The 23,481-nt window shown below is 40.9% G+C and overlaps 1 protein-coding gene across 1 annotated transcript in view; it reads left to right on the forward strand.

The window, feature by feature from the left end:
* Positions 1–14,078, forward strand: part of lrp5 (low density lipoprotein receptor-related protein 5) — a 100,070-nt gene extending 85,992 nt beyond the window's left edge. Inside the window, exons 15-24 of the mRNA XM_037540773.1 lie at positions 525–730; positions 3,313–3,503; positions 6,675–6,884; positions 7,152–7,277; positions 8,042–8,278; positions 9,792–9,902; positions 10,589–10,819; positions 11,530–11,672; positions 11,808–11,905; positions 12,609–14,078. Of these exons, the coding sequence (XP_037396670.1) occupies positions 525–730; positions 3,313–3,503; positions 6,675–6,884; positions 7,152–7,277; positions 8,042–8,278; positions 9,792–9,902; positions 10,589–10,819; positions 11,530–11,672; positions 11,808–11,905; positions 12,609–12,870 (1,815 nt within the window). The 3' untranslated portion in view covers positions 12,871–14,078. The remainder of the gene's footprint in view (positions 1–524; positions 731–3,312; positions 3,504–6,674; positions 6,885–7,151; positions 7,278–8,041; positions 8,279–9,791; positions 9,903–10,588; positions 10,820–11,529; positions 11,673–11,807; positions 11,906–12,608) is intronic.
* The last annotated feature ends 9,403 nt before the right edge of the window (positions 14,079–23,481 follow it).

Consider the following 23,481-nt stretch of genomic DNA (forward strand, 5'->3'; position numbering starts at 1 on the left):
TTCCAGTCGGAGCTACAACGCCACCAAATTCAAGCTGCCACTTCAGTTTAAAAGTGGTGACAGGCGCCCTCTAGAGGCAGTGTTTGGTTTGTCCATTCTGGGCTACTGTAGAACCATGGCATTGGCAGCCTCTGTTGAAGAGGAGCTGCTCACTTTGTAGATATGAAGGGATCAACACAACGACTAGTTATAGCTGATTATACACTGAGGAAAATGTGGTTTTGTTTCCTTTATTCCATTTCTGAAAATAGATCCCCTCTGAATCGGACACATTGCTGTTGTGTGAATAAGTGACCACATCCACTGCAGAGAACACACTTCTGCACATTTTAATACACAATCACTGTTTATCTGCTGAATTTAGCATACTGGGAAAAATAAAAAATAAAATGTGGCTTATACAAAAGTTGGCATAGAAAGAAAATGTTTATTTCCCAAATATGTTAAATTCAGCAAATAAAAAGAAACAGTGCAGTAAAATACACAGAAAAATGAATCTGTAATTTGACCTTCTTTGCTTCCAGGTGGCAACAGTGGTCTCCCCCAGCCCCAACCAGCAGCTCAAACAGCCTCATGACCTCAGCCTGGACCCCTTCAGCCGAACCGTATACTGGACCTGCGAGAACACCAACACCATCAACATCCAGCGAATGGATGGACAGGCATTGGGGGAGGTGCTGAAGGATGACCTGGACAAACCCCGTGCCATTGTGGTCAACGCAGAGAAAGGGTAAGAGAGAGTGTGTGAAAGAAAGAGAGAGTGTGTGAAAGAGCGAGAGAGTGTGTGAAAGATTTTTAGATGTAATAAGTAAGATGGTGTAAAAAGTAAAGAAATTGTAAATACGTCCAGAATGAAGTTCTAATCAAATTAATATCCAGAATGAAAAGAATAATATTAATATCCAGATTGACATTCTGGTAAAATTATATCTAGAATGAAATACAGAATAAAAATAATGCCATATAAAATAGAACAATATCACTGCAGTGTATTATATATGTTTTACATGTTATTATATTTATCTTGATCCCACTTGAAATATTAAATAAATCAAAAAACACCTTCTGGCATACTGTTTATAATATTTAATACTATATTCTATAAGATATTATTGAGTAAAATAGCAGAAATTATGTCAAACGTTTCCAAACCCTTATCCTCAGGGTTTTGCGGATAAACGCGAGTGCGTTCCGCGCAGTGCTGACCGTCCAGCCCCGCGATGTTCCAGCGCACACCGTCCACTATCACTGTGATCTCTGCTCTAATGGACTGAGACAGTGTGTAAAGTGCAGACTTGGCAGAGGGTCGTGTTGTTTGGACGTGTATGCAGAGAGAGTGAAATCACTAACAGATGGAGACGAGTTTCCCAGCAGAGACAAAACACGGTGTGATTTATCCAAACAGCTCTGCAGTGATATAATGAGCTACGATCACTTACTGTCTGTTCAGATGCACTGATTTTAAAGCCTTAGCACTGATTATAATCAGTTATTATAGCATTCAGTCAAACAGTCTTTTGGCAGAAAGAAAAATCTCATGCTATTGTTTGCAGTGTAACTGTATTTATACTCCACTACAGTACTGAAGGTGAATTTCACAGTTTTTTCAAAATTCCTGCATAATTAAGTGGTTAAGATGTAAACAGGCCGGTTCAGAGCGGTTTGGTATGAAACGCTCCGTTCTAGAGAAACTTACCGAGTCGGATCTGTTCACAGTGGTGGTGATAGGAACCAGACGTCCACCTCTAAAAGCTCCTCACAGAAAGTTTCTACATGAACTGGTTCTGAATTCACTGCCTGATGACTGAGACGCTGTTTTATGATAGTTTAGAGAACTTCAACTCCATTTATGGTGGAGGGATACATGCAGTGAGCTGTGCGGCAAAATAGTCCCCAAAGAAAACTAATTATTCCAGATTTTCCACTATTTTCCATCCTCAACATTCCATATAAACTCAGAAGACTCGTGTAGGTTCTCTGGTGGTTCTGGGTAATAAATAAAATGTTTATATTTGTGCCGTTGTCATGGCGACCCCTGGTTCCTATCACCACCATTGTGAAGACATCTGAACCATTTCACACCGAACCGCTCTGAATCTCTCTGATTACACCTCACACACTGAGTTATGCAGGAATTTTGAAAAATTGGTGTAATTACCATTTAATAGCTCCTCCGGTTTTAAGTCCTGCTAACTGTGTTAATCTATTGGAATTGAAGCTGAGACTTCATGATGTCTGAAGGGTCATTGAAGAGTTTATCTTAAAGAGGACTGAAGTGCTGGACATTTGGATGGAGATTTTTAATTTTTGAAAGTTTTAACTGAACAGATTAGACGCAGTAAAATGTGAGATGCAGGCTCTACACTGACCTCTGGTGGAGAATAGCGTTCAGGTGTCTCATATTTCTTATAAGAATATGCATTAAGAACATTAACATAACACCATTTTGCTCTGGTCAGTCGATCTCCAAGGCTGCGCCGCCCCTCCAGGTTCTGCCCCTGTCCTGCGGTTTGCAGACAGACCCTTCTCCCCTGAGCAGCTGTAACTCCGCTGTGCCTGGTTCTCCAGTGGTGTCGGTTCTGCCGGATCAATTTGAGCAACAGTCCAGCTCCAAAAAACACCCCAAATCCACTCACTACCGTTATATTAGCTTTCTTTTAGCTTTTAGCCTTCATATTATAACAAAGGGTTAAAAAAGTGACATTAGAACACTCATCATAGTGATCATACAACTCAGTTTGAACTAAAAATAAAGCCTGTTTTGCTCTGTATCAAGAGTTTCAGCACTCTGCATAAATCCAAAAATAAATTCAATAAAAATCGTGGCTGCCTCGCCATGGATGCTAAAGATTTAATTTTATTTCATTTTACTCAATTTTGAATTATGAATAGAATAAATCTTCATCAGAATTATAGCATTTTCAGCTCACATACACTCCAGAACAACCATTTCTGTAAATATTTCTGAGTTGACACTGGTTTTCATGCAAAAAAGTACAAATTGAGGCGTTAAATAAATTTTTGATCAAAAATTTAACAAATTGAGAAAGTAAATCAAAGTCAAGTAATGACATACCTGAGTAACCCAGCATCTTCTGAAATTGTGACTAAATAGATTATTAATGTTATTGTAGCTGTAATTGACCAAAATACCAAAACGATTGTCGTATGATCGTAGGGTTTGAATAGTTATATTGTTAACTGCACTTATTAATAACAGTTAATCTTCAGCTAAAATGTTGTGATCGTGACAGCCGTTCTTCCATCAGCTAATTTAGTCGTGTCTCTATATTGTCTCCTTGTTTTCTGCAGGTACATGTACTTCACCACGCTGCAGGACCGCTCGGCGAAGATCGAGGGGGCGTCTCTTGATGGGACGGAGAGGGAGTCGCTCTTCACGACCGGTTTGATCCGGCCTGTGGCTCTCGCTCTCGACAACAAGCTGGGGAAGCTGTTCTGGGCGGACGCCGACCTCAAACGTATCGAGAGCAGCGACCTGTCCGGTGAGCGGCACTTTTTGTCTTTTTGAAAACAGCCGAACTAAATGAAAAAAATGCCTCACAAATAAAAACCAAACTCTGGTTCATACTTCAGCAAATGAACCAGGTGTGATATCAGCCTTAGGGGGTGTTCTCGCCTGCCTTGTTTGGTCCAGATCTTCAGACTTCTCAGTTTAGTCCGAATCAAAATAGCAGGTGTTAGGTTGGACCAAAGGACCATTTTTTTGTGAGCTAAAGACACAAAACCCTGTTGCTGTTGTTTGTGAAAGAATTTTAAGTTGGCTTGAAAAAGCCAGCTAATTATGTCAAAACGACAAAATGGTGGAAGACTGTTGATGGTTACTAAAGTATTAAATGTTGCTAGGTGGTTGCTGTGGTATCCAAGACTCATTGGATTATGTTGCTACCTTAAATGCAGTACTTCCTTATATGCATTTCCATCTTAAATTTACTGATATGTAAAAATTCACAGCCACCTCAAATTCAGCGCTACCTTAAATGCAGTTCCACTTTAAATTCACTGCCACCTTAAATGCAATTCCATCTTAAATTCAGTGCCACCTTAAATTTAGTGCTACCTTAAATGCATTTCCACCTTAAATTCACTATTTTTGCTGATCCTGCTGTGCATTAGGCTGTGAGTGTGTGAGTGTATGATGCGTCACTTACTGCAGTTAATTTGAATGTTCTGTACATTTCACCATATTTTTTTATGGGAACAATTTGAAACATCTTTAAACATTTTTTTTACAAAAACTACATCAGTTCGGTCCAAAAAGTGTGTTAAAAAGGTTCGTCCAAAAAGCGGTCCAAAAAGTGTATTATTGGAAAATTTGTGTCAAATTTGGTGGCTGTACATCAAAAACTGTGGACATGAAGAGTTTATAAAACTCTAGCGTAGAATAATAATAAGGATTATGGTTATGAAGAACAGTAAGTCGGCTTTTTCAAGCCAGCTTAATAACAGAGAACTGTAGATAACCGGTGACTTGTGTGTCCCTGTCCGATCTCACGTGTGATGTGTCTGTTTATTAAGATTAAGTGACCCTCATTAGTCCCACAACAGGGAAATTTCACCTCTGCATTTAACCCATCACCACATACACTCTAGTGAGCACACACACACTAGAGGGCAGTGAGCACACTTGCCCGGAGCAGTGGGCAGCCCAGTCCGCAGCGCCCGGGGGAGCAGGTGGGGGTTAGGTGTCTTGCTCAAGGACACCTGAGTCATGTGCTGTCAGCTCTGGGGATCGAACCGGCGACCTTCCGGTCACGAGGCTGGTTCCCTAACCTCCAGCCCATGACTGCCCCTTTATCAATGTGAACATGATTAAATGAAACTTTTCTGTCAGATGTTTTAAATCACAGCATATCACAGTCGGTCGTTTTTGCAGCGCGTTGTATCGTGGGGTCTCTGTTCCAGCCCAGACTCAGTGAGTCAGTCTCTCGAGCTTCACGTTGTCAGACTGATTTAGCTCGTTGCCAAACTGCCAGTAGTTTGTGTTTTGATTATCTGGCTGTGTTTTGCTGAAAGGTGAACGCTTCGAGGCCGTCTGGCTGCTCCGTTTTCAGCTACGTTCCCGATCAGGGCTTTTATTATTTTTCTTCCTCGGCTCTTTTGGCAGGCTGATTCTAATCAGACGCCGACACGGTTGGGGAACATTTTGTGGAGGGAACATATTTCTGATCCATAACCTCTCCAGAAAGATCCTAATCTCCCCCCCAGAAACCGTCATCAGCCAGAACTGCGAAAACAAAGCAGTGACAGATTTCATCAGCGTCAGATAATCACAGTTAGTGTCGGGAAATGGGAAGTTACTGATGGGTCAAATACCTCCTCCAGACCCTTCACAGTCTGTTCTGGTGTCACTTGAACATGAAATCTGTTTTAGACAAAAACAGAAATTCATACAACTCTCATTCTGAAATCACACAACAGACGTGGCACTCATTCTAAAAGAAACCCTATTAGTATTTAAACTCCTACGTAGTGCACTATGTAGGGAGCAGAGAGCTGTTTGGCATTCAGCCCCAGTGTGAGAAGGGGGGCACCTCTGGACTGGTGCTAAATAAGACTCAAGGTGGTCGTTTAGTGACCAAAAAGTACTTAATAAGCAAAAGGTTCTGCTTTGCTGTGATATCATATGTTGTGACAGAACGTTCTCCTTATTCAGCTGCCCGTGGTTGCTTGGTAATGATACCAAATGTAAAGGAACTACGTTTCTTAGCAGAATATTAGTTTACGTCTATTATTATGAACAATAACTGAAAAAATGTGTATTTCATGATATTTTATGTTGACTGCTGTTTTATAAAAGCAATAAGCCACTTGAGGCCGTGCATTACGGTGAATTTCCTCCACTTCATGTTGTAGTAACACGTGGCCTCTCGTGGTTTCTGGGTTTAGTGGATTTCTGTTGTTTAAGGGGTTCAGAGTGCTGCGTTCTTTTCTCTGACAGCTGTAAATATATTGATCTGATAGCTTAACTCATTCTGGTGTGTCTGCATTTCTGCAGTTTTATAAGCTGCAGGTTGGAGCGAGCGGCTGTGATCACGTCTGAGAGAGACCGTGAAGAACCGATTTACTGTATCAGATCAATAATATGGATTAATATCACTGATTATTTATACTGATCAATATTACTGATTAATTATACTGATGGAAAAGGAAATGCGTATCAAATGTTCCTCAGAGGCATCTGAGTCTCTTACAGGAGCTTTTTGTTTTCTTTTTCTTCCTTCTCTTTCTCTCTCTATCTCTCTCCCACTCTCTCTCCACTTGCTCTCCTTCCCTTCTATCTCTCTCCTCTCACTCACTTTTTCACACTCTCCCTACTATCTCTCTCTCTCCACTCTCTTATTTCTTTCCATTTCTCTTTCTCTCTGCTGTCTCTCATTTGCTTTCTTTTCTCTTTTTTTCTCCGCTTGTGCCCTGTTCTCTCTGTCTCTCATTCTTTCTTTTTTATTTCTTTTGTCTTTTTCTCTCCCTTACCCTTTCCTTTTTTCTTTCTCTTTCTCATTGCTCCCTCTCTCCCTCACTTTCTTTCTTTTTTCTTTTCTCCTCGCCCTTCTTTCTTCTTTATTCTGTAATTTTCTCTCTTACTTGCTCTGTCTGTCTTCTTTCTATTTCTCTCTCTCTCTCTCTCTCTCTCTCTCTCTCTCTCTGTAATCCAGGAGCCAATCGGATCGTCCTCCAGGACTCTAATATCCTGCAGCCAATCGGTCTGACTGTTCTGGGCGATCACCTATACTGGATCGATAAACTGCAGCAGACGATCGAGAGAGTGGACAAACGCTCCGGGGAAAAACGGACGCGGATCCAGGGACGGATCCAGTACCCAACTGGCATCCATGCCGTGGAGTACATGGAGCCGGAGGAGTTCGGTACGATTGTCTTCATCAGTTCTTCATCTTCATCTTCATCAGTCAGATTCGCCTCTCAGCCAGTTCAGACAGCCATGTTCTGTAAAATATGGCAGTTTGTCTGTAAAATATGAGTAAAATAGGCTGTGATAATAAACTGTACATTATAGAATGTGTAGAATATTCCAGAAGCCACAGGGCTGGTCACTCTAATCTCAAGTAAGTGATGTGAATGTGGTGATGCTGATGGACGGTCTGAATACAGTTCATCTACAACTCTCTCCACAGCATCCCACCCCTGTTCCCGTGACAACGGAGGCTGCTCGCACATCTGCATCGCCAAAGGTGACGGGACGCCGCGCTGTTCGTGCCCCATGCACCTGGTGCTGCTGCAGAACCTGCTCAGCTGCGGAGGTTTGGAGCTCATACACATTTGTAAAATGATAAAGTGGCACAAGGTACAGGTGATGGTTAATTGCCATAGAGTTACGGGCGGCAGTGAGGGGTCAAATTTGTTTTAGCGATGTTTGAGTCAGAAGTAGTTTGTGTAAGGGTGATTATATGGACAGAAAATGAATCTGATAAATGTAGAAAATAGGACTGTGCCAGTAACTGGATCTGTGTGATCTCATGCTCTGCAGTAGTGAGATAATGGGGAAACTCCAGGTCTACATGAGTCAGACAGTAATAACATTTCTGCTCTTCGACCAGCCGATAAACTCACACAAGACGACGTGATGTAACCGTAACATAGAACTCAAACTTCATGCTACAGCTTTTTTTAAAAAAAACATTATCAGATTTCTTAGTCAGATTTCTAGACTTTAATCCAATCTAAGAAATCAGGCTATGCTGTTTACATGACCATTTGAATAATCAGATAACTGCAGAAATCTGATTATGGCTGGATTATTTTATTTATTTTATTCTCTATTTAACAGGTGTGGCTTAGTTGGTCTTAATTAGGACATAAAAATCAAATAAAGTTTTATCAATTTTGTTTTTACTAAATTCAGGGGTAACTGGAGCCAAGTCATTCAGTTAGTTCACTATATAGTAAATAACACGGTGCGTGACCTCTACAGGTTTTCTTCGCCCTTTAGTGCAGTGTTGCTCGTTTATTAGCCACAGACAGATTGGCCCCCAACCCCTTCTGAACTGACCTCCTCCTCCCTCAGAGCCACCCACCTGCTCCAGCGAACAGTTCACCTGCGCCACAGGTGACATCGACTGCATCCCCATGGCCTGGCGTTGCGACGGCATCGCTGAGTGTGCTGACCACAGTGATGAGATGAACTGCCCCATGTGCTCGGAGCTGCAGTTCCAGTGTGATAAAGGCCAGTGTGTGGACGCTCAGCTGCGCTGCAATGGTGAACCGGACTGTGCAGACGGCTCAGATGAACAGGACTGCGACAGTAAGTTCAGACACAGCTCTACACAAAATCACACTGTTTATACAATGCAAACCCTCAACCTTCGAGAAGGGTCTGGCTGCAGACGTGCACTCTCAGTCTGACACGCACTGCCAGTCTGTTGATGATGTCAGTGCTGCTCTGCCGTGGCAGTGTTTCTGTCAGTTTTATGAGGGCAACCAGAGCTACACTACAGTGTATATTAACGCTGTCATACTGATAATAAGGTAATTAAATGTGGAAACTTTCAAAATAAAACCTGCCACGACGATAAGACAAGAATGCCGGGTTTATTTGCAGAAAAAAACTAAACGGCTACTGAAACTCATGAAAGCCAAGCTGAAGACGATCAGAACCGGTTATCAAAAACTGTCATATTGATTAAAATAGAACTCATTAATGATTCTAGGAGGTTGTGACATCACGCAGTCAATGTAGTACAGGTTACTTTCCTAGAAAGTCAGACGTCATCATAACTTTCTGAGGACTTACATTTCAACATTGTGACAATGTAGAAAAGCACCAAGCAAGCGACGCTGTGGGCACTGAAACAGTCACAACGTAACTGTAGGCTGTTAGGAATAAAACCTGATGGTTTTGCTTTCTAGTGGGAATTAGCTTAATGGTTACCATTAGATGCCATTAGGAAGCTATCAAATGTGTCTGGAATCAGACCCAAAACACCGGATTGAACAGAATCCTTAGACTGTGATATCAACCCATCAGGAGAACACAGAAGACCATTAGCGACTACTGAAAACCACCAGGAACCAACAGACACTTTTAATGGGATCTATGTCTATTTTCAACAGGGAGGTACATTAAATGTAAGTGCCCGAGAGCGCATCTGCCCGAGAGCGCGTCTGCCCGAGAGCGCGTGTCTGCAGCCGGACTCTATTACAACCTTCTGCAAAAGCAGCCTGGTGCTTATTTCACAGTTCAACTGTCTGACTTTTTCTTGAGCAACATTACCTTCCTAAATCAGCTTTAAACTGAAATGAGCTTCACAGAAAGCTTCTTTTGTATTGTGTTTTCTATTTCGCTATCATTCAAGCCAAGCCTCGTTCAAATGTGTAAATTATCATTGGTTGTAGCCACGACAATCAGCCACAACCTGGTTTATGTCAAAATTGATGCTGACATTCTTAGAACACGTTCTGTGAATTGACATAGCCACTGAGCTGCTAGGGATATTTTGGCAAGCATAGTCAGCGGCAATAACTGGGGTCCAAGCACTTCGCCCATATTTGGAGACTTATGAGACAGCATAGGCCTTTTGCAAGGATAGAACACAAGTATTTCCAGAACCATCATCTTGTGGTTTGAGACAGTTTGGTATCGTTCAAGTTAACAAAGCCTTAAAGGATTGTAATTGGACCAGACATGCCTGGGTCAGTTCCACTACTGATAGTTTAGACTGGGTTCAGACTTGCCTTATGGTAACAGTTCAGTATAAAATTTAAGAATTGCTGTTGATAAATGTGTGCCTGTGCTAACGTGTCTGTCTTTTGTCCAGCCATCTGCATGCTTAACCAGTTCCGCTGTAGCAACAATAAGTGCATCCTGAAGAAGCAGCAGTGTGATTCATATGCCGACTGCATAGACGGATCAGACGAGCTCTTCTGTGGTGAGTGTGATTGCTCCTCTCTCCAGAGGGACCAGGCAAGGCACAAAGTTCATGTCTCAGCTGCAGCAGGACATGTAATTCTCTATGAAAACATCAACCTGTTCCATCTTTTCCCACCAAACCAGAGACATTGTCCTCCAGACATTTTCCACCGAACCCCATCATTGTCACCAGAACCCAGGATATTGTCCTCCAAACCCCACGCATTCTCCATCAAATCCTGTCATTACCCACCAAAACCCATCATTCTCTCTGAATGCCAGATACTCTCCACCAACCCCTATTGTTCTCCTCCAAACTTTAAATAGTCTCCACCCAAACTCCAGACGATCTCCAGCAAACCCCATCATTTTCCATTCTATGCCAGATACTCTCCACCAAACCCTATTGTTTTTCTCCAAACCACAGATGTTCTTAACCACCCAGTCATTCTCCCCTGAAACCCCTGCCGTTTTCTTCAGCAAACCCCAGACATTCTACATCAAACCCTAGATGTTGCATGCTGAACCCAATCATTCTCCACCAAACTGCAAACATTCACCACCAAACTGAAGACCTTCAGCTCCAAACCTCCAAATCTTATCATTCTCCTCCAAACCCCACTGTTCTCCACTAAACTAGGTATGTTTCCTTTGCAAGGTCTTTAGAAAGTACTTATTCTAAAAATATCAATTGTTTCTCCTCAGATTTCCCGCCTTCACAGAATGATCAGCGACACACAAACACCATTGGCCCCGTCATCGGCATCATCCTGTCCGTCTTCGTGCTGGGTGGGATGTGTTTTGTGTGCCAGCGTGTAGTGTGTCGGCGCTATAAAGGGCCAAACGGGGGATTCCCTCACGATTACATCAGTGGGACGCCCCACGTCCCCCTCAACTTCATCGCTCCCACCAACTCCCAGCACGGCACGTTCACAGGTGAAGAAAAGACACCTGACACAATAACATCTGTACGGTAAAGTACAGTGCAGATCACAGAAGTCAGTTCTATTTAGTTACATCTGTAGCTTTTATTACACACAGCTGAAAACATGTAATAACATATTAATGAATGCATTTTAATATATTCATACATTGCAAAAATATATTTGATAAATACATTTGGAATATTTTATTCCACATGGGTAAGGCTGTCACAGTGTCCAGAAATTCAAAACCTTCCGAGCTCTTTTGAGCTCCTCCATGCTCCACACAGCATTTTGTCATTAACATTAAATTGAAGCCGTATTGAGACCTCAGAGAACAGAAGTACATCACATGTGGCGTGTTTTCAAAATTATGCAGAGAAAATCAGCCAGTCTGTTAGTTACACATACATGCTCTGATAGTAAGTTCTGTCACTAACGTCACTAGCCTGGCCTTTTCAGCTCAAAAACAGCCAGTGTGTGAAGAGGTTGTAAACTGATACCTGATAAGTGATGCTGAACACTCTATTTCACTGAATTTATCTGTGTAGAGTGTAAAGATGAACCTGAACCTGGTGTTTTTGGGTTCTCCCTGCCAGCGTTCAATAGCAGTGCTCTGCTATGTGACTCTACGAGATGCTGCAGTGAACGATGCAACACAGCCTTTAGTGTAGGGTCAGTTTTAATGCTCCTGATTTTACTCTGTGTGTGTGTATGCTGTAGGTATCTCATGTGGGAAGTCCATGATGAGCTCAGTGAGTCTGATGGGAAGCAGCAGCAGTGGAGCTCCTCTGTATGACCGCAATCATGTGACCGGAGCTTCATCCAGCAGCTCGTCCAGCACCAAGGCTAACTTCTACCCACAGGTGCTTGATTCTCCCTCTGTGCACATAAATGTGGATGGTTTAGGAGCTGGAGTCCAGCACACAGGCTGAGTGTTTCTCTACCTTAAAAGAATCTTGATCAAGTTAACATGTTCGTGTGTGGGTGTGTGTGTGTAGATCCTGAATCCTCCCCCATCTCCAGCGACGGACCGCTCGCTCTACAACACTGAGATCTTCTACTCTTCAAACAGCCCCTCCACCACCCGCTCCTACAGGTGTCTATGAAAGTTTCCACTATGATCTACTATGAATTTTTCAGTAACTTCTACAATTTATTTAGTATCTAATATGAATTTTTTGGCAACCACTGTAGGCTATTAAGAAACATGCTATGAATTATTTAGTATCAATTACAAATTATGCAGCATCAACTACAAACTAGTATCTAGTACAAAGTATTTGGTACCAACTGTGAATCGTTCCACATGTGCTTTGAATTGTGCAGTACATACTATGATTTATTCAGTAACTTCTAGGAATTGTTTAAGTACCATAGATTATTCAGAAACTACTATAAATTAATTGGTATATAGTATGTATAATTTAGTATCTATTATGCTTTATTCAGTAATTACTAGGTATTATTCAGTACATACTGTGAATAATATAGTATCTTCTGGGATTTACTTAGTAACTACTATGAATATGTACTGTGAATAAGTTACTATCTACTGTGAATAATTGAGTATCTGCTATGAATTATTCAGTACTTACTATGAATTAATCCGTGTGTGCTATGAATGATTTAGTATTTACTATTTATTTTATTTAGTAACTACAGTCAATTATTAATACTTAGTATGTACTAATTTCTATTGAATGAGCACAATTAAGTGAAGCAAGTTCATAATAATAAAAACTTAAAAATTCTTAAACAGAATCCAATCTAACTCCGCCCCTTGCCTGTTCATCTTTTAGGCCATATGTGATGCGCGGCGTGGCTCCGCCCACCACCCCCTGCAGCACGGACGTGTGCGACAGTGACTACACCACCAGCCGCTGGAAAAGCAACAAATACTACATGGACCTGAACTCAGACTCTGACCCGTACCCGCCTCCCCCCACACCCCGCAGTCAGTACATGTCTGCAGAAGAGAGTTGCCCCCCCTCCCCCTCCACAGAGCGCAGCTACTTCCACCTGTGCCCTCCACCACCCTCGCCGTGCACGGACTCGTCCTGACCCCACCTACCCTCGCCAACTGTGGACTCGCCCTGACCCTGCTCCTGCTCCCAGCCACACCCCCCGTCCTGTCCCGGATGGACTCCGTAACGGCTGGATTCTGTTTCTGTAACCTCGACAATGTTCATAATCATACGCATTCCTACAGACTGCAGTACACTACAGGAAACATAGGGGGCGAGATGGCTCCCGTTGCACCACCACTTTGAAGGATGGCAGCGGGAAAGAGAGAAGAACCGAAGAAGGTGGTTTAATTGGTTAATTGTCGATTTGTTAATTAAGTATTTACATGATTGTTTGGTGCAGCACCGCAGGGCAGCCAGAGCCGTTGTGCTGCAAAGAAAGGGGAGGGCGGGTGTGACTGCCAACAGACATACACGTAACATTAACTTGTGCCCTAGGGGGCAGTGTTGCGTTAATACGAAATAACGAGAATGTACTGAAAGCAAAGAACAAACCTCAAAACGGAAATCCATTTCCGAACATGGGAAAACTTTGGAGTAGAGAGAGAACAGATAGAACTAAAGTGATGGTTATCGCAAGGTAATTCGTTCACTTTCGTTTTCGGGTTTCCTCCCAAATCTGACACCACCCTCCTCCACCAATTAGCATGACATCACAGAGTCCCCTAAACCCCTCCTCTACATCCACAATGCATTTGTGAGTGTCTTGGCAGAAGTATAAATCAGCCTTTTTATGTACGAAAAAAGAGAAGGCTACTACGTTTACTTCCACATTCAACGCAAACAAGCCGAGGGTCTCCTGGAACCCGTGATCAAGTATGTAAAGCTCGTTGCATGGCTGTTTGAAGTCCTTTGTACAGCTTTTATGCATGTAACACATTCATTTATGATTTTATTTGCTTTCCCTTCGGCTCGTCTAACCACTATAAGTGAACCAATATGTGAACAGCAAGTGGATTTTTTAATTTAGTCATTCAGCGCCACTTAGAATACAGTGTGAATCGAAACCTAGACTCTGAGCCTTAGGCGATTTTATACAGACCTGCCCAGGCTCCGCCCGCAAATGTGTTCTTCTGTAGCTGCTGTTGAGGTTGTGAAGTTGAGCTTTACAGAATGCTGGTAATCATCTCAGCTGAATGAATAACGACTCTAAATGTAGGTATTGTGATATAAACCAAGTCTGTTCCACAGTTTCTCATTAGACTGAATGAATAACTGACTCTAAATGTAGGTATTGTGATATAAACCGAGTCTGTTCTACAGTTTCTCATTAGACTGAATGAATAACTGACTCTAAATGTAGGTATTGTGATATAAACTGAGTCCGTTCTACAGTTTCTCATTAGACTGAATGAATAACTGACTCTAAATGTAGGTATTGTGATATAAACTGAGTCCGTTCTACAGTTTCTCATTAGGCTGAATGAATAACCGACTCTAAATGTAGGTATTGTGATATAAACCGAGTCAGTTCTACAGTTTCTCATTAGGCTGAATGAATAACCGACTCTAAATGTAGGTATTGTGATATAAACCGAGTCTGTTCTACAGTTTCTCATTAGGTTGAATGGGGTTTTACCAGTGTAAAGCTCAACCTCACAACAGTAGCAATGAAAAAAAAAAACATTTGTGGGCGGAGCTTAGTTGGGTTACATGGGGGAGAAAGACTTATTTAAATCCTATGAAATAATACAAAACCAAAAAATTGCCAAACCAATTTAGAGCAGATATATTGTATATATGTATAATTAAGTAAATAATTTGTCGTAACGGCCGTGTGTTCTGTCGATTGTTTTGTATGTGAATACGAAACGGTTCCAAGCAAAAATGTTTGGCTAGTTCTGTTTACCAAAAGTGTGTTTGCTGCTATTGTACATAATCCTTCACTCTGAATAATGACAAACAGCCAGCAAAATCACGTCTGTATATGTATATAAATATATATATAAATATAAATATTAAACTGACCGTAGGTTGATTGTGAAATCATACTGATACTGATTAATATTTTTAATTGTAATGTTATTAATCTCATAGCAAGATCTCCGCTTCAGTCGTGTACAGATTTATATCTATTCATGTAAAATGCCAATAATTTGAAGGAGCCTATATGAGTTGTCAGAAGTGTACGTACACAACAGGCCAAAAGTCTGCAAGCGACACCAACGTTGTAAAATTAGGAGATTAGACAACAATATGTTTATGAAGCCAGAACAGAGATACAGGAGCTGATTGCTGAAGGGGAATTCCAACAAATTATCAAAAATCCTGCATAATTAAGTGTTTAAGATGTAAACAGAGCGGTTCAGAGTGGTTTGGTGTGAAACACAGAGTCCTGAACTGCTCACAATGGTGGTGATAGGAACCAAACGTCCACCTCTAAAAGCTCCTCACAGAAAGTTCCTACATGAAATGGTTCTGAATTCACTGCCTGATGACTGAGATGCTGTTTTATGATAGTTTAGAGAACTTAAACTCCATTCATGGTGAAGGGAGACATGCAGGGGGCTGTGCGGCAAAATAGTCCCCAAAGAAAACTGATTATTCCAGTTTTTCCACTATTTTCCATCAACATTCCATATAAACTCAGAGGACTCGTGTAGGTTCTCTGGTGGTTCTGGACGGTAAATAAAATGTCTATATCTGTGTTGTAGTCATGGCGACGCCTGGTTCCTATCACCACCACTGTAAAGACATCTGAACCATTTCACACCAAACCGCTCTGAATCTCTCTGATTAAACCTCACACACTGAATTATGCAGGAATTTTTGGAAAATAGATGGAATTTCCCTTTTTTATGAGTTTCTGGTTATATTCTATTGTAAATTCTATTACTTTTGATAAATTAGGCCTCAGTAAACACAACTTAACCCTTTAATGTCTACCTGAAATTTGACATATGGCCCAGAGCAAAATAAATAAATAAATAAAACTGGTCAAAGTATATGATTCATAACCTAATTGATTACTTAATTCACTCCTTTGCTCACATGACTGCTATGATTTTCACCAAAACTAAAGAAAATCTGAATCTAATTGGAAATAAAAGTGAAAATTATATTTTATGAAAATGATTTGAAATTGTAGTGGATACGGTGTGATGTTTTCCTTCCTATAAGTTACAGAGGTTTCTTATCGCTGCTGTCAGAACAAACCCTTGTATCTCCATTTTTGTCGTTTTTCAGTTTTTGACATAATCTGAAAATGCCTGTTGTACATTCATTTTTTTTGTAAATTTCATGGTGAATGGACCAAAAGAAATGACCCAAAATGACTCGGAAAGACGTCTGGTTCCATTGACTTACATTAAAAGTACAGTGTGTTTTTTCCTTCTCCGTGTAAAGTTACTGTTTTAGAGATACGAGATTTTAATCTGACAACAGTGATATACAAATTCTTTAGCAACAAAATACAATCATAAAATACAGTTTTTGAAACCCACCTACTTTATTTGTATATTGTTTTGCCTTTATGACCCCCGGCCCGCCTCAAACACTGCGATTTGAGCCTAAAAGTTTAGGCACCCCTGATATAGACCGATCAGAACAAGCTCTCTGGCATTTTAACTGATCATACTTCATTCTAAATGTACTGATTGGACATGAATGTTATCTGTAGAATATTTTAGAATGTTTTAAACAAAAATAAGAGTTTGCTTCCACACTTTTGGCCTGTGATCTGTGTGTGTTTGTGTGTTTTACTGAACTGTGAGCCAGCAGTGTTTCTGTCTCTGTTCCTGGCATTAAAGCAAATACTGTTCAAAGTCCGCCTAAAGAGGCGTCGGCCTGCTCTGGATGTAGTCTTGCGGGACCGAATGTGATGTGGTAACGAGGCGAACTTTCAGTTTGTTCTCACCCACATTTAGCCCGGAATTTCTCACGGTTCTAACCAGAGATCACGTCGGGCCCTGCGAGGCGAACAGTTATGTTGCTAAAATCTCCAGCGATGACCTTTGGAGACCTGTTGGACCTTTTTTTTTCGTTTTCTGTTTTTTAGGTTAAACTAAGCTATTATTTCAGTGAGGGGTTTTTAGTGTTCTGCTCGTGGGCCCTTCTGTCCTCATCAAGCGCCAAACAGACAGCACAGAGTTTTATTTTTACTTTTTATTGATGTCTTTTTCTTTTCAGGATCTGTTTTTTTAGTTTTATTTTACTTTCCCCTCTTTAATCGCGTTAATCCCGATAGCTGATTAGTATGCAGTTGTAGCTCCTGTAGTAATGGTGCGTAATGTACTAGATCAATGTAATTATTGATTTATTTCAGAATTAAGCACTTACAAAAGTTGTGTCCACACAAATTTCTGCTTGTATTTTGCTCTGGGGGGATTTATTAGCGCCACCTTTTAGCCAAGCATTCCTGCAGTTTCCTTAAAGCGATAGTTCGGCAAATTTTCATCCACATTTATGGATAAGTGTGTAAGAAAACACAATCAAGTTTATTAGAGATTCCCGAGCTGTAATGACTTTGCAGGTGCTAATTGGTGGGATATAAGCTTCCATAATTAGCTATTTTAGCCTCGTAGCTCCAAGAAGCACCGAACGTGTCTTGGCTGATGGCATAAATGTGTCGATTTTTTTTGTTTAACTATTGCTGTAATTCGATGAATGAGGTATAAATAGCAGCTTGTTTTTCCACCATAAATCGCACAGTCACTGTAATGCGGTGATGAAACAGCCGAACTACCGCTTTAATCCTAATTTGAGCTAATTCTCTTCAGCCTGTAGCCATGTGAAATGTGCAGAAGTCCTGTTTAGACTGAATTCGCTATATAAAGCAGGCAAAAATGGCTTTCTCAAAGCAGGATGTGTCAGTTTAGCTGGATAAATTGAGCCAAAGCTTATTCAGGAGCAGAAGGCTGTTTTGACTGGGCAGCACTAACGTCTGGTTTAAAGAGCTACTCCAGTGCATTTTCAGCCGAAGCTCTATCTGTTGCATGCGTAGCACAAGATCAGGTACCACAGATGATCATTTCTACACGTTTTCCTGAACTTGGAAAACAGCCGGAGACTCATTGACTTGAGACGCACTTATAATGGAAGTCAATGGGCAGCTGCAGCCTATTGATTTCTGTTGTATGCGTCATTGACTGAATGCTATAGATTTGGCTGCTGTGTTTACTTTAAAAGTATTTACTTGCTTGAAAAATATGGTTCTTCAAGGGGTCTTTGGTAAAGACAGTGGTTCTATAGAGAACCATACACATTTGCATGCTTAAATGGTTCTTTTCATAGCGAAGTGGTTCTTCTGACTGATGGAGAAAGTGGTTCTTTAGTGATTTCAAGCTTGTCGGAATAGAAGAACCCTTTTTGGTGCTGTATAGAACCATCTGCAACACGTTCTCCAATTTGAAGAGCCATTCATGATGCAGATAACCCTTTAAGCATGCAAATGGTTCTTTTGAACGTGTATGGCTTTGAATAGAGCCACTGTATTCACTAAAGCTCTGTAACTGAAGTATGTACTGTATTTACTTTATCACTTTCTTGGCAAGTAAAATCATTTTAAATCTATCTAATCTAATTTTTCTTATTTTAAGTTGAATTTAGTTTATGAATTAAGTGCATTCAGCCCATTTTTACTCATTTTAAATCATTATATCCTAAAATGAAACAAGCAAAACTATCTAAGATCATAAACTTACATGAAACAAGGAACACGTTATCCGGATATACTGATAAATCCTGCTTTATGATGGATCCCCCCCAATACCCCACTGGAGTTCGTAGCCGTAGATTCTTGTCCACTTCTGCAGCATCAAGGCTGTCTGTGTGAGCCCTGAATGTGACTGAAATACGTTCTGCTGACCGTTTAGTGCCGCGCTGTGGCCGGTCAGCCGCTCTCTGTGAACCCGACAGACTCTTCTAACATTTTAGTGCCACGAAAAAACCGACTCGCCTTCATTTCTGTGTACAGATGCCTCATGTAATGCACACTTGTGACAATTTTTGTATCAAAAGCATTTTTATATATAATAAAGGTTCTATTTTAAGGAACGTTGGGTTCTCATTTCATTTCTTCTCTTTTCATGTGATTCATTGTGACGGGGCTTTGATAGATTCACTGCAGTACTGATCAAACAGTTAAAGTGTTTGATGTACTGAATATGAAACTTTAACACTATTGGAATCAGTTCAATCAATCAATCAATTCAGTGTTCAGAGCGGTTTGGTGTGAAATGGTTCAGACCTCTTTACAGTGGTGGTGATAGGAACCAGGCGTCACCATGACTACAACACAAATATAGACATTTATTTACCATCCAGAACCACCAGAGAACCTACATAAGTCTTCTGAGTTTATATGGAATGTTGATGATGGAAAATAGTGGAAAATCTGGAATAATTAGTTTTCTTTGGGGACTATTTTGCCGCACAGCGCCCTGCATGTCTCCCTCCACCATGAATGGAGTTTAAGTTCTCTAAACCATCATAAAACAGCGTCTCAGTCATCAGGCAGTGAATTCAGAACCATTTCATGTAGGAACTTTCTGTGAGGAGCTTTTAGAGGTGGACGTCTGGTTCCTATCACCACCACTGAGAACAGTTCGTACTCGGTAACTTTCTCTAGAACAGAGCAGTTCACACCAAACCACTCGGAGCCGTTCTGTATGACTCTGTTTACAGATTAACTGTCTAATTAAGGAGAAATTCTGAAAAATGGGTGGAATTCCCTTTTAAGTAATATGTTAAATGCAGACCTCGCCTCACTGGCACAGCTCTGATGTACAGCTTACAAACAGCATTTAGCCTGAGAGGCTGTGTTTTAATTCTGTATAACACTGTTATTACCAAGAATATTCTGATTGTTATTGATATGTTTACATTTTGTATTGTAGTTTGTGAGGATTGACCTGCTGCTGCCTCCTTGTGGTCAAAGTGAAGAGCTCACTTTGTTTGAGAGATTTGTATGAGAGATAAGCTCGCTTATTAAAATCTGATCCATTTAAAATTGTATTTATCTAACGTTAATATAACACCACCTTTCTTTATGTATACACTGTTTTGTCTTTTTGGTTCAACAACACAGACATTGTACTCTGGCCCCAATGTAACAAAAAGTTTAGGCCCCCCTGCTCAAGGCTACACACTATAAAATGTATTTGCCATTTTGTCTTTAAACAGAGGAAGTATTTATAGCAAATTACAGATTATTACAATAATTTATAAATTGTAATGTAATGATGGGAAGTAATGTTGAGGCGGACGCATGTGCAGAGACGAGCGAGATTTATTATGGGCAAATCCAAAACCAGGGTCTAGGCAGTCCATGGTCAGAGAGCCAACATGAAGATAAAGTGGGATGGACATCATGAAAATAAGCAGGTTGAACTAACAACAAGGCCAGAAGATCAAACAACATACAACACATCAAACCTCAAACATATCAAACAAAGACCAGCACAAGCCTAGGGAAAACACAGGGCTTAAATACAAGAGGGCTAACAAGGGATAACAGGACACAGGTGGGAAAAAAGGTGGAACAATCAGGGGTGGAGTCAGAAAACAAGGGGGCCGGACTAGGAAGGAACCAAAACAAAGAAGCACATGGAAGACTGAAACACTATAGGAGCACATGGACAAGACTGGGAGGGACCAATCGTGACGAATACTTTTTTGAGGTGGTGAAACGGTTCTTCAGGTTGATGAAGAATGTGTTGTGTATGGTTCTACATAGTACAAAAAAGGGTTCCTGTATTATACAGGGTGGGCCATTTATATGGAGACACGCAAATAAAATGGGAATGGTTGGTGATATTAACTTCCTGTTTGTGGCACATTAGTTTATGGGAAGGGGAAAACTTTTCAAGATGGGTGCTGACCATGGTGGCTATTTTGAAGTCGGCCATTTTGGATCCAACTTTAGTTTTTTTCAGTGGGAAGAGGGTCGAGTGACACATCAACCTTATTTAGAATTTCTCAAGAAAAACAGTGCTGTGCTTGGTTTTCACATAACTTTATTCTTTCATGAGTTATTTAAGAGTTTCTGACCACTTACAAAATGTGTTCAAAGTGCTGGTCGTTGTGTTGGATTGTCAATGGAACCCTCTTCTCCCACTAAACACACTGAGAGCAACACCGCAGAAGAAACTCCAGCACAGGCTCCCAGTATCCGTAGTTTCAGGTGCTGCACATCTCGTATCTTCACAGCATAGACTTCGCCTTCAGATGACCCCAAAGATAAAAGTCTAAGGGGGTCGGATCGGGAGACCTTGGGGGCCATTCAACTGGCCCACGACGACCAATCCACTTTCCAGGAAACTGTTCATCTAGGAATGCTCGGACCTGACACCCATAATGTGGTGGTGCACCATCTTGTTGGAAAAACTCAGGGAACGTGTCAGCTTTCAAAGTGGATTGGTCGTTGTGGGCCAGTTGAAAGGCCCCCAAGGTCTCCCGATCTGACCCCCTTAGACTTTTATCTTTGGGGTCATCTGAAGGCAGTTAAATTCTCAATAAGTTTGATGTGTCACTCGACCCTCTTCCCATTGAAAAAACTAAAGTTGGATCCAAAATAGCCGACTTCAAAATGGCCGCCATGGTCACCACCCATCTTGAAAAGTTTTCCCCCTCCCATAAACTAATGTGCCACAAACAGGAAGTTAATATCACCAACCATTCCCATTTTATTTGGCTGTATACATATAAATGGCCCACCCTGTATATCATATACTGTGTGTGTGTGTGTGTGTTTATATCTATCTATCTATATATATATATATATATATATATATATAAAACATAATATAAGAATCATAGCAGTAGTATTAAAGCAAATACAGTAAACTCCTTAATAAAAATGTTCTTCAGGTGTTCTTTAGTAAAGACAATGGTTCTATATAGAACAAAGAACACAATTAAGTGATTGTCTGCATGGTGAAATGGTTCCTCAGATTGATGGAGAATGTGTTGTATGTGGTTATATATAGAACCTTTTTGCAAGTACTTCTATATCACAAAAAACAGTTCTGCTACACTGTGACACTTTGACAGAGCCATATACAACACATTCTCCATCAATCTGAAGAACCAGGTAGATTTACATATATAATACATATTGGGAATACATGTGTGTGTGTGTGTGTGTGTGTGTGTGTGTGTGTGTGTGTGTGTGTGTGTGTGTGTGCGTGCGCGCAGTAAAAGGAATTTAAAAGCACAGAGGATGATGGAAAAGGCAACACGGAGTGTGTCATGTCAGTAAGAGGGGATTCCTCTCACAACATGGTTTTAAAAGAGAAAGCTTCAAAGGGAAGTCCCGCATGTCGACAGCCCTCGGCCACTGGAGCTAATAAAGAACACACTTCAATGACAGGCCTAATTTGAAACATGCTAGATGTATTAAGGCCATCTGCTCTCGCTTCTTTCCGAGGAGGAAAACTGCAGCCGAGCCTGAGCTGCAGTGAAGACGGAGACTCCGACAATAATGATAATGATGCATGTAATCTTAGAGGAAACAAGCACCCAGACAATTTTATTGTAGTTTTAAGTGCCCATTCAAATGAACTGTCACTCTGTTATTATGCAGCTCTTAGTGGAGAAGCCTTGTTTGAGTCCGATTTACACCCTCTGAACAACAGTCATAACTTGGGAAATGTTTACTCTATCGCTTAACCAGATGGATGGTGTGAGAGAAGACCCCTTGAGGATAATTTTGGTGTAATGTTGTGTGTATTGAGAAGAAAGTGTCTAAGTTATGACGAGTTAAACACAGAGAAGATCTTGAAATAAGGAGATTCTGATTTTGAGAAATTTACATGGGAGTGAATGGGGCAGTTTTCTGTGCCTAGTGCCAAACAATTGCTCATAACTCTAAAACGAATTGATAAAATGATGAGATATTTTACGGTTTCAGAAACGACAACTTTCTCTACCATTTGAAACTAAAATAGAGTTTCTAGGTGAAAGCGTGTTCAGCTGTGTCTGTGAGACTGAGTGGCCTGCTTCATCCAACACTGCTGAAAGACTTAGTTTGATTATGTTTCAAAGCATACTGCTTGCTCACTAGTCTGGACAGCGTATACAGAGAAGCTGAGCCTTTTTCGAATTCATAGTTTTTGTGATGTTACAAAAACCAACACATTTACTTACATCCACCTACTCTGCCTACAGCAGTTTAGCCCCGCCCACTCATGCTGATGTTATAAGGAATGTTTCAACCTAGACTGCTTTTGAATGAGGGAGCAGCCAATCAGAACAGAGCTCATTTACAAAAGCCTGTTTAATGGGCTATAAATGGTCTTATGGTTACAAGCTTGACATTGAAACAACAGATGAACCCTTTTGGGTACTACATAGAACCATTTTCAGGAAGGTTCTACTTACAGTAGAACACATCATCCATCAAGCTGTAGAGCCATTTCATGATGCATAGAACCCTTCGATCATTCAGAGGGTACTTTGGCTCTTCATGGTTCTATACAGAACCTTGAAGAACCATTTTTTTTAGATTGTGCTTTCTCAGAGTACTTCTGAACTAAGCTAAGGGTCAGATGTCAGGTCAAATTTGCTACGCGACACTGAAGCGGGCAGTAATGGGTAAATGATCCCTGGACAGTCTGACCTATATTTTATCAATAGAAGAAGTGAGCTGCCTAGCAGTAAATGAAGAAGCACAGCCCAGAGAGAGAGGATCTGGAGACTGATCATGCTC

The sequence above is a fragment of the Pygocentrus nattereri genome, chromosome 8 (genome assembly GCF_015220715.1).
Source record: "Pygocentrus nattereri isolate fPygNat1 chromosome 8, fPygNat1.pri, whole genome shotgun sequence".
Taxonomy (NCBI): domain Eukaryota; kingdom Metazoa; phylum Chordata; class Actinopteri; order Characiformes; family Serrasalmidae; genus Pygocentrus; species Pygocentrus nattereri.